This window comes from Euphorbia lathyris, chromosome 3 (genome assembly GCF_963576675.1).
Source record: "Euphorbia lathyris chromosome 3, ddEupLath1.1, whole genome shotgun sequence".
Taxonomy (NCBI): domain Eukaryota; kingdom Viridiplantae; phylum Streptophyta; class Magnoliopsida; order Malpighiales; family Euphorbiaceae; genus Euphorbia; species Euphorbia lathyris.
The window spans coordinates 71470105-71484923 of NC_088912.1; the positions used below are offsets into that span (position 1 = coordinate 71470105).

General features: G+C 33.5%; 1 protein-coding gene across 1 annotated transcript; it reads right to left on the bottom strand.

Annotated features, from left to right (window-relative positions):
• Window positions 1–2361: 2361 nt before the first annotated feature.
• On the bottom strand, window positions 2362–14487 carry LOC136222716 (protein ANTI-SILENCING 1). Its single transcript, XM_066010446.1, has 15 exons — window positions 14456–14487; window positions 14135–14174; window positions 12244–12599; window positions 10880–11051; window positions 10331–10438; window positions 10148–10252; window positions 9935–10071; window positions 9561–9593; window positions 8552–8644; window positions 7029–7107; window positions 6846–6936; window positions 3058–3163; window positions 2848–2964; window positions 2684–2736; window positions 2362–2563 (listed from the first exon to the last, which is right to left on the bottom strand). The coding sequence occupies exons 3-15, from the start codon at window positions 12553–12555 to the stop codon at window positions 2362–2364; spliced, it is 1608 nt and encodes a 535-aa protein (XP_065866518.1). The 5' UTR covers window positions 12556–12599; window positions 14135–14174; window positions 14456–14487.
• Between the last annotated feature and the right edge of the window lie 332 nt (window positions 14488–14819).

Genomic DNA, 14819 nt, shown 5'->3' on the forward strand with positions numbered 1-14819 from the left:
ATCTCATTTTAATTTTTTTCCTTAAACCTCATTCTCCTTTAAAAATATCAATATTAAGTATCATTTTTAATTGTATTTTTTTAGTTACAAAATTTATGACCGAGAAGACAATTTGATGAATAATTTCTCCAATTGAGCAAACTTGTCAACGTTAGAGATAAAATTGCTCTTTGCTACCAAGTTAAGGGTAAAATTGCACCATTTTATATGTTAGGGGTAAAGTTGTTCTTAGGTGTAAACATTAGAGTATTTTTGCACATTATCCTTACTTTATATTGAATCTCAGTTGTTTTGTATCTTAATGTTTCTAATTATCATCAAATTTACCCTTATATTATCATCAAATTATTTTTGCATATTTTGATGTGACTACTATAAAATGAAATTTTTTTATATAAAAAATTCATAATAATATTTAATGCTAGTTTAAAGACATCATATTAAAGAATAAAGAATAATTGTTAGCAATATTTTGTAAATATGCCAATTTTAATCTTGTCACGTGTGGTTTCGAATGCGGACGTGCCAGAGAAAATAATTATCAATTAAAAGAGATGGTTGAGTTTATGATTTACAGACCTAAACTTGAAATCTAATCGAAGCAGTTGGCAAGGGATGCAAAGATCGAAAAAATCCCTCTTGAATCTCTAGTGCCGTAATAAAAACTTCTAGATTATTGATTATTTAAGTTATTGTAGATAAATAAAAGACAGATAAATAAAGTAAATTAAAAGTGCGAGATTGATACAAGTTTTGGTAAAATTGGATGTTATTGATAAAAATGAAGACCTCGATATATGCATTCGAGATAAATAAGTACAACGGAAATCTCTATATCAACATATAGCTACATAATTGCAAAATGAAGCATAAATAATTCAATAACATGTGCAGGAATCAAACTGCATTAAATATAATAACAAGAATTAAAATTCAAACGACAAACTTGGAGCCACAGTTGGCTATCTCGGTGAGGCGTTGAATTGATGTCGGCTTTGGGTTTCCAAATGCTATGAGCGGTAAACAAAGGGGAAGATTTGGACCAAAATTTGGATCATTCGTATGGGAGCTTACGAACGCGTAATCGAATGAAACGAAATGCTAGAGTTAAATTCAAGAACTAAAAAATGAGCGTGTATAAAAAGCGGAGACAAAAACAAATTTAAATGGTCTGAAATGGAAATGAGAAAATATGTAATTTGGAAAAAGCTGGGCAGAAAATGTAAAGTGATTTGGTGCATAAAGATTAGTTCGTAAAATGGGTTTCTAAACATGGAATTAGACAAAATGAAAGTCTAAGTTGAAACTCAAAATGTTAGGAACAAATGTTTAGAAGAAGCCGAAAGCAAAAACAGACTTTAAGTGGTCTGCAATAAGCACGGAAAAACATTGGGTATAAACTATAAAATTAATGAAAATTGATTTCAATAAGCTTTGACCTATGTAATTAGTAACTTTTGGACTCAGGATTCGACAATTGAATGTAAAAGAATTGAAAATCGATTGTTAGAGATTTGAAATGAAGTTAAAATGACCTTGAAAAACTAGATTGGAGATAAGAATTATGAAGAAAATAACCTAAAAACTCTAGAAACTTTTGTTTGTTTATTCACAAACTTCATAAATGTAATTAACAATTTACTCACATGTTGGTTAAATAATTTTTTTAATGAACCAAGTTCAAAGACGATTTTGGGCTCGAAACAAGCTCGAAGCTTTGCCTGAGCTCATTTATTTTCTAATGCAGAGCAAATCTCGGCTAGACTCGATTACAACCCCATTTATAAATGTCTCTCCAACTCTCTAAAGTTGCTTATTCTTTATTCTGTAACAACTAAAGTTGTTTACTACGTAAGAGTCTAATATTATGAGTTCTTTGATCCAAAATAGCTCCAAGTTAAGAAAATAATTTTTTACCCATTTTCACATTAAAAAGTACATCCACATGTCCAAATAACGTTAGATTTTTCGTTTGGTATTGGATGGGAGAAAGAATAGGGAAACGTTAGCTCTTTCTATTTAAACCTTGTTCAGTTTCTTTTCAGAAGATGGACGTAAAATCCAATGGACATTATTCTGTTAAGACTCAACTGGGTAATTTGCATTTAAAACATTATTATAAGGTATCTAAAACGTGTAAATTTCGACAACAATTCAATGAAAAATTTCCATGTTTCAAATTCAAGGAGTTTGGAATTCAACATTGTTAGTACTTTTTTATTCAGTGTTTTAACCGAATTCCTAAATCATAATATATTATTCTTATCTTTGTGTCTAAAGCAAAGGACTGATGTCAAAAATACCAAGAGAGGCATCTTGGCATGATTTCATTACACTTGAATCATTAAACACAGCTAAATTCTACTTTGATGAATGTAAAATATGAACACAAATGTTTGCTGTTATATACGAGGCAAATTCTTTTTGAACCAACATGACATATAGAGACCCAAATGGGTAAAATCCTGTATAAGTATTCTCCCCTTGTATTACTCTAAAAAATGGGTGAAATCCTGTAAACTGTCCAAATGGATTACTCCATAATTCAAAATACTCTTCTTCCCTGCAACCAAAGAAATGAATATATATCATCAATGAAGCAGAGAAACGAATTACTACTTTCGATTTATGAACAGTAATATGTTATTACCATGAAAAATGCCTCCGGCAGTAACTTCTTTACTTCTCTTTCCTCTTCAGCCGCCTCTTAACACTTTCTATTTCCCTTGCTTGATTCTGCAGACAAGCAAATGTTAACTAAAATATAGTTTCTTATGCACACATATAGAGACATATGCACGAGCAAAGACCAACAAATTTGAAATTTAGGATTTTTCTGTAAAGTACCCTGCGTAAATCGTTCCACATCATATCAGTCTTCGCCTGCACCAAGAGCCACTCAACTGCCATCCCAAATTCTAAGGTATTCTGCTGGGCAAAGTGTGATGTAGAAACTGCTTTTCTCTAAGAAAAAGACAAGGAAACCAAAAGAACAAAAGCATTAACAATAATTCATGAAAACTACAAGATATTCTTAGTGAGACGGTCTGTCTTTACCATTTCTTCAGATTGCCTTTGCTTGAGTTTATGCCTAGACAGATGACCATTAAAGCTGATAATTTTGCCATGATCATTTACAGAACCCTTTCTACCATAGATGGACCTGCAGATACAGAAAAAGAGCCACAGGTATTCAACTTTAGCATCACTCTCAAGCATTTTAATTATGTCATCATGGTAAGCAAATGTGTTATCATCAGAAATATGAGCTCCATGTCAAAGTATACAACGAAACCTCCAATTGATTGGCTCTACATTAACACCAGAAACAGATGAAAGAGACAGGGACAATCAAAATCATCCAAAACTTATGCACAGGATCTAACATAGAAAACTCATCCTAGATTGGGACGCAGTAAACCGAAAGTCAGTTGCTAACACATTGAACAAAATCCACTTAATTGATGGGATATCTCCCCAAATCCCATGTTGGAAAAAAGTGGGATTTTCAAGGGGTGCTAACTTATAAATAGGCTTTAGGTCTTTAGTTGAATTTGTAGGAATCTTAAGACTGGTTAATTAAAGATGGTATAACTTGGGTTTTTACAGCTTTGTATGTTAAAAATTTGTAATAGTTTTATAGTGGAGACTTAAGTGGCCTAAAGCTCTCGTGATTTTTATTCTTGTTGAAGAAAGAGCATTAATCCAGCTGTAGAGAAGATGTTATTACAACTTTCAAGTATATGAGGTTCCGCTCTTTGATGGAAACAGAAATTTTATGCTGCGGCAGAGCATTATTCAAGACTATTTGGTGCGGTCATGATGTCACGCTAGAAAATGAGAACCTACCGGTGTATCCAGAGGAAGGCTGTCAGCACTATCAGGTTAGCTCTTACTTTCTAAATTAAAATGACGGTGTTGAAAGAGTCATTTTCGAGAGCACGTATTTGTCGAAGTCGTTGGCTAGCAGGTTGTGTCTGAAGATGGATATATACACAGTCAGAATGGATGAAGGAGGTAACATTTTTTACCACATTAATAATTTTAATCAATTGGTCTGTAGTGGTGCTTGATTTTCGAAGTAGGAGATGTATAAGAAAACGAACACCACAAGTGGAGACTAAGATTAAGTGGTAGAAACTGTAAGGGGAGAACCAACAAAAATTTGTAGATAAGATCCAGATCTAGACAGAAAAATATGAGTATTGTTGAGTGCTTTTATTGTGGAAACACTAGTCATATTTGCCCACAGTTCAAGGAGGACTTGAAGAGGCTACAAGGAATGCTAAAGGGTAAGTGAAAGGTTGGTAATTCCTCCGCTGATGTGGTTGAAGATTGTTATTTACTGTTGACTGCTGCAAATGATCTTGTTGAAGATTGTTTTGGTTGGGTGTTGAATTCTACTATTGATGTTCATATTTGCAGAAATCAAGCTTCTTTTGACACTTTACATATAGATGGAGATTTTGGGTGTTGGAAGATTCGCTTAAAGCTTCACAATGATGTTGTCAAAACACTTGCTGATGTAAAGTTCCTTTTTTAATTGAAGAGGTTGGAACCCGCTTTCAACGATCCCAAGGCATCCTGACTAGGTCAACACCCCCCAGAAATCGTGGAAAACAGGCCCAAGTATTATTAACTCATATAAAGTTCCTATCTAGTGTTCAAGCCAACATAATATCGTTAGGTGAATTGGCTTTTCGTTGGTATAGGTATGTTGGTACTGACAACTTCTGTAAAGTGCTCAATTGTGGTAGCTTGATATTGCAAGTTACGAAGAAAAGAAAAAATATCTATTATGTGGATGGATGTTCCCTTGTCAGAACAAAGAAAAGGAAGACTACAAAAAGAGTTCAGTTTTCTGAAACTGTCGAGATATGTGGAGATTTGGGTCGAGGGAGGATTTGTTGGGATATCTTTCAAAATCTCAGATTGGAAAAAAAGTGTGAGATGGTTTTTACTATTTTCTCCGTTTAAAAATTATAAGCTTTTTATATAGTGGAGATTTAAATGATATAAAGGTGATATGTTTTTTTCTCTTTCCTTTATTATTTCTTTTATGTGGGTGTTGTTGCTTGTTTGGTCCCAACATTAATACACCGGCAGCGTCCACTTGCTCAAAATTAAAATATTGAATAAGGGAGCCATTCAATAATATGCATGCCAAATAGTGTTGGGAATTTTTATTGATTGCGACAATTTAGCGAAAACGATTTTTCTCAAAGCACAAGAATTTTATTGAATTTATGAGGTTTACAAGAAGGTGTTCTCTAGAAACTTTCTAGAGTTACAATGAGATAAAACAAAAATAGTAGCACTCGGGTGTTTCCCAAAAATACCCAAAATAATTATCTTTACTATTTTTATCTCTCCCCAAAATAATTAGACTACCCTCTAAAATAAACTCTCAAAAACTCACAAGGCACAATTGTGTATCCTCTCAAACTACATCTTTCTCAACTCCTCAATCTCTCTTTTTTCCCACTTTTTGATACATTTGAGAAGTATATTACATGGCTATTTATAGCCATGCAATGAACCTATTATTCAACCAAGTAGTTGAATAATTAAATGTGGATGCCTCCTTTTTCAACAATTGAGACACCCAATTTTGACTTTCATTTTTCTTTTCTTTTTTTTTCTTTTTTCATTTATTACAAATTACAAAAACTAATCGCTCAATAATACAAATTACAAAAATAGTCATTCATCAATTAGGACTTCACAATAATTTCTTTTTTTCATTTAATTGTTTTAAATTAATAGTTAATTTTCTCAACAATCTTCCCCTTAACTATTAATTTAAAACCTTCATTTTTTTCTTCTTTTAATATATATATATATGATGTACTTTCCCATCATCACCTTCTAAACGGAGCACTTCTCTCCGCAAACAACTTCTTGGAGCACTTCTCACCGAATCGATTTGTTGATGCACTTCTCATCAACCTTCAACTGTTGGAGCACTTCTCTCCAAATTAAACAAATTCTTTTTCATCAACATGATGTGCCAAATTGACACTCTCTTCTCTCTTGTTCATGCAATTCCATTGCACGTGCCCAAACTTCTTGCACGGAACATTGAGGCATCCCCTTGCCAGCAGTCCTTCCCTCAACTGCTTGCTCATTTTCTCCATTTTCTCACGCCAATTGATTTGGTGTGTGACGCTACATTGAACCATAGCTCTGATACCACTATTGAGAATTTTTCTAGGATCGCGACAATTTAACGGAAGCGATAAAACAATTTTATTGAATTTATGAGGTTTACAAGAGGGTGTTCTCTAGAAACTTTCTAGAGTTACAATGAGATAAAACAAAAATAGTACACTCCGGTGTTTCTCGAAAATACCCCGAAATAATTATATTTACTATTTTTATCTCTCCCCAAAATAATTAGACTACCCTCTAAAATAAACTCTCAAAAACTCACAAGACACAATTGTGTATCCTCTCAAACTACATCTTTCTCAACTCCTCAATCTCTCTTTTTTCCCACTTTTTGATACATTTGAGAAGTATATTACATGGCTATTTATAGCCATGCAATGAACCTATTATTCAACAAGTAGTTGAATAATTAAATGTGGATGCCTCCTTTTTCAACAATTGAGGCACCCAATTTTGACTTTCATTTTTTTTTTTTTTTTTTTTTTTTTTTTCATTTATTACAAATTACAAAAACCAATCGCTCAATAATACAAATTACAAAAATAGTCATTCATCAATTAGGACTTCACAATAATTTCTTTTTTTCATTTAATTGTTTTAAATTAATAGTTAATTTTCTTAACAAATAGAAGCAACGCTAGACATAAAAGAGGAAAAACCAATAAAACAAGTACCTCCCATCTTCCATAACCAGGCAGCTTCCTTGCAACTTCGTTACTGCGGAAACAGCCGCAGCTTTTGACTCAAATATAACAAATGCTTTACCTGTTAGCAGATGAATGTATCAATACTTATATGATCACATTTATCAACGATGAACTGCCTGCATCTATTTTATGAATGAACATGATGCTTACCATAGTAAGGATTTGAGCAAGTAGTCCATTGTATCATCTTTGCCTCAACAGTCTGATCAAATGCATGCCGAACAAGATCCTGGTGCAGACAGGAAATGTTAAGAGCCGTCCATATCCAGGAGGGACACTCAGTTCTTTTATTACCCAACTGTGGCCGGCTATAGAGTCAAATGGTATTTGAAAGGAGCAACGCATAAAATCACTTTTATCCCAAAAACTTTAGTTTAAAATTTCAAAGCACTCAACGAGTAAGCATGTTAGATTGAAAACGTCAAAATTAGAAAACAGTTAACCAAAAATACTCATACTGGATAAATATTGCAGCAAAGATAACTTTTGGTAGTTTTAACTATTACAACAACAACAAAGCCTTAGTCCCGAAATGATTCGGGGTCGGCTAACATGAACCATCATATAAAACCGTGAAATCAAGTCGTGTCAGCAACACAAATTCGCTCCCTCCACTCCGTCCTATCCACTACCATATTTTCCTCAATTCCCAGTAAACTCATATCACTCTCGATCACCCACCTCCAAGTTTGCTTAGGTCTTCCCTACCCCTCACCACTACATCCCTTTGCCACTCCGTCCTAACCGGCGCATCAAGCGCTCTACGTCTCACATGGCCAAACCACCTTAGTCGGTTTTCTCTCATTTTATTCTCAATAGATGTGACCCCTACGGTAGTTTTAACTATTAATTTAACAAAATTATCTTGTACATCAAGTTGTTTTGGTGGCTAAGTTTGTTAAAACTTGTTCAAGTTGTGTTGGTGGCCAAGCTTGTTAAAACTTTGTGTGCAAGTTTCTCTTTATAACAATACTCCTCACAACTCTCTAATCTTTCACCTTCTGATCTCTTTAACTAATTGAAATTAATAGTTAAGGAGGAGATGGTTAGTTTTATCTATTTATGTAAATAATTTGTCTTATACACCAAGTTATGTTGGTGGTTAAGCTTGGGTGGCCTATAAATAGGCATATGGTGTTGAGGTGAGGATTAGAAAGTTGTGAAGAATATTGTTGTAGGGAGTAACAATAGAGAGAGTTTCGGAAAACCATACCCTTAGGTAGGATTTCAAAGAAAATAACATTGTTTGTAGGTGTAATTATTTTTTAAGAGTTACGTAGGTTTAATTAATTCTCTTTGTAATTATTAGTTGCTTCAACAAAATATTTCCCCTCTCATGGATGTAGGCATTATTAGTAGAACCATATAAATACTATGTTACGAGTTAGTCTAGTAATTTTCTTTCCGCGTATTAAACTGGTTTAATCAATACCTAATCCGAATCCAATAAAAAAAAATTACATTTATCATTTGTCCCATCTATACGACAAGTTAATAGAGAAACAAGCAGATATGATAGCAAATATTAATGAGATGATAATTTTAGATGTATTCCCCAAGTTAAAACCAATGGTACTAAATGATTACAACATGTAGATGATGAGAATTCAAATATAAAATTCCAAAAAGAGCTTCCTTAAACAAAAGTTTTGACGTGGAGCCATTAATTATACCTCTACTTCTGATGATGTAAGGGTCGGATCTAAATTTTCAAGTAAGACCAGGGTGCCTGCCTCTTCAGCTTTCTTCAGTCTTTCTAACCAAGGCTAATTACAGGAAAAACAATAAGAATTTTTTTTTGCAACAAAAACATGGCGACCTATCCAAACAATTCTATGAAATTTGACCCAGAGCCAAAATGCCCAGATTATATGAACATTATAAACTAACACCATTAAACAGAAGCAGAAGCAATATAGATTGAATATGAATATTTTTTTTTACAGAAAATTTAATATGAATTTAATTACTGCTAATCAAACTTTTTACGAAAGGTAAAATTTAAGGGAATAGCTTGCTCAAAATTACCATATATAGAAAATTATAGACTTCTAAGCATAATTTATATCCAAAGATAGTTTGAGTGATAACCACTATCCTGAGGTCACAAAGAAAAGTTCTATTGCAGGTTGTGATGGCCTAAGCACAAGTCCGATAACCTCTCAAACATTAGCATCCTGTAGTTATCTAACTGCTTATTGCTGTGGAGCAGCAGGATATCCATGTAAAAGAGAGCATCCAGCACAGTTTTACAGGTCATATAAAATCTTCAAATTCTTAAATGATGCATTCGTCAACCTCTGTTTGGGACACTAAGACTATCAAGCAAAACATTTGAGGACCTTAGGAAGTAGGGAATGAAATCTCTGTACGAAACTTCTATTTGTGAACAGATAAACGACTTTATGTGCGATGTTTGAATTGCTTATGCTTCCAAATGGTTATCTATCTTTATAGCTGTCACATGATGTCAATACAAATAGATCATAGCAAGCTTTATATATTTTGTTTTAGAAATTTCACTCTCTCCTTATATCTTAACTTATCTATGTTAACATTAGTCTACAATCAGTTGGAAAATTCAAAAAGTTCTGAAGGGAAATATAAGAAAAAAAAAAATTCTTTTCACTTTGGTTCCAAAAGAATGACGAACAGTTAATGGAGAATTAGAAGAGAACTTACAAGCTGCTTTTGATTGAACCATCTTGCCTTCTCCTACAAGAATCCATATAAAAAAGGAGTAAATCAACCACTAAAATACTATATGCTTATTTAGTTTGCAACTTTTCTACAAAATTTTGACCATTTAATTTACCAGTTGACATCTGAAGAAGTCCCGAGAATGCAAATCCAATATGAATCACTCAAATTCACAAACTTTATTTTTCTCTTTTATTATCCAGAAAAGACTAACTTATCATAGATTCTAGATGCCGTTTCATCTACTTATAACAAACAAGTTGAGAAATAACTGAAGTAGAAAATATAAAAGCATATCTAAAACATCTTCAAAGACCAAAACTGAACTTCCATAAATTATGGTTGCATCAACTTACAGATTTGGTCATTGTACCAATCTTGCTGACAGTAGTCATCCCACCAGCAGCATGAGGACCAACTTCCTCAGAAATCACAGCCGCCTTTTCATCCAGAAGTAACCTTCTCTTTTTGACAGGCAAGACTGTTGATCTATCTGGAAAGGTGGAGTCCCAAAGAAGTCAATTTCTTAACTTTATCATTACCTTCAGAGCTTGAAGATTAACTAGTACCGTTTTCTGTGGGGTCAGTAGGATTTTTGAGTTTCAACATAGCCATGTCATCTGAAATGTCTTCTTGAACAACCAAACTTGCTACCCGCTTCTTAGATCCTGTGCCTATATTTGATAAAGCTACTTTTAGCAATTAACCTGAAGTCTTAAATAAATATATATGAGGGCATTCCAAGAAATTACCTTGAACGACTAGGCTATTACTGTTAAACGTCCCTCTTGCTCTATGGCCATCCACTTCAGCCGGAGTAGTTTCCTTTGGAGCTTTCCAATTATTGAAAAAACATTCCACTGCAAAAGATAGAAATTTACTTTTGTTCACAATCAACAACCAATATTACAATCAGAAGACTATTATATATCTTGCAAGACAATTTATGTAACACGTGACCTGAGACATTTATAGTCGTTTGTTTGACATGAGATAACAATGTAAGTAATTAAGTGTGGGTTCCAATGTTGCATGGAAACTCTTCTTCATTAGCGTTTCCGCCTTTCGTGTCAGTTTCAGTTTCTTTTCCGTTCCACTACCGTTTCCTAGTTAATTTTTCTTAGAAATAACGTTTCCAGTATCCATTTCCGTTTTCCTTCCCCCTTTCCGTGCATCATAGGTGGGTTCCCATTGTACTGTGTGTCGGTTTCTTCAAAGAAATAATAAAATCTTTTTATTTGTGTTCTTGTTTTGATTTACTTTTTTTTATTAGTAATCTTTGCTTGTTGCTTAATACCAACCTTTAATTCCATTAATATCATCGTCCGCAAATTTCTTAACTATTCTGCACTCCCCAACATCAAAACAATGGTAGAAAATGAAGTCTGCCATTCTCAGTTGTTCTTCAGATGGTGGAGGATTTCTTCTATCACGTGATGCACAAACTACGTTACATTTCCCAATAATTGATTTCTGAAACAAAGGACAAATCTCATTCTAGTAAACTTGCAACATGGATACAAAGGCAAAACAGATATTGATAGTAGTTAATTGAAACGCATCCAAATTCACATGTTCCGCATATACAATTGTAATTGTACCTAACACATCAAAACTATGTATGAAATTCAATTATAATAATTGAAATTAACTCGTAAATGTACTTTATAATTAGAAAATTCCTACACTATATAAGTTTAGTGTAGGCTGTAGAAACTGTCTTGTAATAAGACTCACTTTATATGATATAATGTAATAAGATCTACTTACATTCTTAGAGTGTATATGTAATTTAAATATTCAACCATCCAAAATTCACAACCTTACCATTCATTCATTTCTTTTTATATTTTCTTAATACAAAATTATATTAAATATTAATGGTTTGATAAAAATTTAGCACAGGCCCCAAAAAGTTTAAGACGGCCCTGCTGCATAATACACAAGTTGTATTGATCCAATGATCCCGACTAATGCATACTACTACATAGAAATGATTGATCTAAAGAAGTAAAAGTTATAATATAACAATCATGTTAGTGGTAGAATCCAATGGATCTAACTAGTATAGAGTTTTCCTTGCACACACACCTAGACAAAGGAAATATTTCAAATGTTTAGATGCCAAATGGCATTCAACAAGAGATGATAGCATTCAACATGAGAACATTGTAAGTTCATAGACATTCTAATTTCCGAGTTATATTGTCACTAACTACGCAAATAGTCCTCCAATTGTTTGGATTTTACATAATAACCATATAACCGCAATTTGTAACAATTAATCCTCCAGTTTTACCCTCTTCTTTTTTTTTATCTTTCTTCTGGTCAAAATTTGGTGACTTCAATCACCGGATATACCAATTTTAGAGCATAAAAATTGTAGTTTAAAGAACATCAGCAGTTATAGTAGTAATTTTCTTAGATAGTAGTTTTGCCAAGTAAGAATTTTTTCAAATCACCTATTGAGGATCCGCGATTTTAAAGATAGGAAAAGCAATGGAAATAAGGAGGACAGGAAAAGTAAGGAAAAACATAAGAGGATCATAGAAGAATTTCTCATTTATCTAATTATCACGGTATAGCATAAAAACTAAAGATTAAAAAGAAATAACATAAGAATGCATTCAATATAAAATTAGAAGTGGTTAGCAGTTTCATTTACCACGGAATTGACATTGGAAAAGCCTTTGTCTTGACCGCAAGCCAAAAATAATTCGTTCCACCTTGGTTGATAATCCCTTAAGAAGTTACGTATTTCAGCAGGACGAAAGAGCCATACTACCTTCACCTTCTTTTCATGCTCTGGAGTCTCAAAGATTCCCACAAGCTTACCAATATAAGCATCGGCATCATTGTTGTCCAGATAAACATAATCATGCAGGAAGTATTCCACATCATAATAGATGAAGGACTGGTAATACTGGACATCTTTGTCTTTTTTACCAACTCCTCTCTTTATACCCCATCTAAACATATCAACGGCTAAACAGAATACTTTGTCAAAGATCCTTTGCGAACCTATAAAATCAAAGGTGAAAGAAACAAATCAAATTACCATTATAAATCATAGTTAATCATATATGTGGACTGGAAAATGAATAGAATAAGCTCTCAAACAAAATGAGAATTGATGGAACTAACAACATTCATACTGCACAAAGATGCAAAAAAAAAAAAAACAAAGAGCTTGTCACAGTGATGGGTACAAGAACAAATAAGTTAAGTACAGAGAAATTTGCTACTATAAAACATTTCAATAATAATATTATTAAAACAAGTAAAAGTAATGTCCATAACTAATATAATTAATAGAAAATTATAAAACCATGTCTTTAAAGTCTTCAATCATATCATGCAAACAAATAAATATGGCTTAATACACAAATAACCCCTGAACTTGTCCAAATATTGCAACTGCCCCCCTCAACTTTCAATTGTAACAACTTACCCCTTGAACTTGTCCAATTGTAAAACATAACCCCAAATTGGAAATTTTTTACCCCGTATTTGAAGCAACCGTAAAAAAGTTTTTCCGGATTCGTATCACGTCAAAGATCTAATTATCATACTCTACGAGCGTTGCAAATTTTGTATTTCACGTGATTCTTCAATTGCAGCCCATGTCAGCAATTTGAGGTTGTGTTTTACAATTGGACAAGTTTAAGGGGTAAGTTGTTACAATTGAAAGTTGGAGGGGGCAGTTGCAACATTTGGACAAGTTCAGGGAGTTATTTGTGTATTAGGCCAATAAATATTAAATAAAAATATTCAAAAATAATAAACAAAATTTATCAAAAACCATGCGACAATGTTTAAAATTAAATCATAATAAAGCAAAAAATCAAAATAATAATGGAAAAAACATTTTTTTATTCTGACCGATGCTCGGATGGAGAGGTCACGGGTTCGAGTCTTAGGAGCGGCCTCTTGCCAAATAAATTGGCAGGGGAAGGCTTGCCCCAGTACACCCTTGTGGTGGGACCCCTCTCCGGACCCTCGCTCAGCGGGGACGCGTAGTGCGACCGGGCTGCCTTTTTTTTTTTTACCAATGCTCGGATGGCTTCCAGCCCAGACGGAGCTAGGCGGCCAAAAAATGGTCAAGGGATCCAATAAACAGGAAAAATCTGAAATGAATTCTCAATTTTGAGTGTTTAAACAGTCCAGATGGCTTTATTATTCAACAAGTTTAATTAGTACTAGTTTGCACCATAAATTTAAAATAAGCATCCCAAACTGCAATTAATTAGTCACTCAATCAGAATCCGGTTTTTCTTTTAACTACTAAAAATGCAAGAAATAAAATGGGAAAAGTTTACCACATTCCTTAATTTGCTAGAGGTAATTTCGCTCCTTACCAAAAAAAAAAAGAAAGAAAGATAATTTCGCTTTCCTAAATACAACATTATTTGTTTTTCTTTTACACAACATTGCTCGGAAAGTTTGTAAACAATAGAAAAATTGATCTGTCGTCTACAAATTACAGAACTCCGTGAAACCCATACGCGACTGATAAAAAGAAAACTGCGAAGCGGAAGGAGAAAAATGAAGTTTACCGGAGGAAAATGAAATGCCTGGGCCAGAAAACCACGTTACCTAAGAAAGTTTCAAAAAAAAAATCAAGAATTAATGAAATTCACATATCAAAAACCCAGAAACCAAACCCATGAAAATGGGTATAACTAAGAGACATCAAAAGAATTCAGAATGGAAACTATGAAAACGAAATGTATTGTCAAATCAATGCATCCTTAACATAAAATCATGAAAATGAGCAAAAACGAAAACTCACGGAGAAGAAAAACTCAAACCCAGAAACAAAATTTCAAGCCAATGGAACATACAGAGAAAGCAGAAAAAAGTGAATGGATTAGAACCTGCAGATCAAGAACGATAAACAGAGCAGCAATAGAGTTGCAGAGAATAGAATAGAGTGCGTGCGTGTCTTTTCATATATTTATAAGGAATGCAACGCCATTTGCTAAAATGCGCGGGGTGTGAGGAATGCTAATTTTCAAACAAAAGAAAAGATACGGACACCAGAGTCAAAACGCGCGTATACTAACTGAGCAGTGCGCTTATTACCTGCGCATATCGGCGTACTGCAGCGCTGGGCGCTCGGTAATTACTTACAGACGGTTACTTATAAATTGACGCTCCAGCTAAAGACCGTGTAATAAACTCGCTTGTCTTTTTGTGGATTTTGTTAAGATTGACACGGCTTGAAATGATTACAAAGAG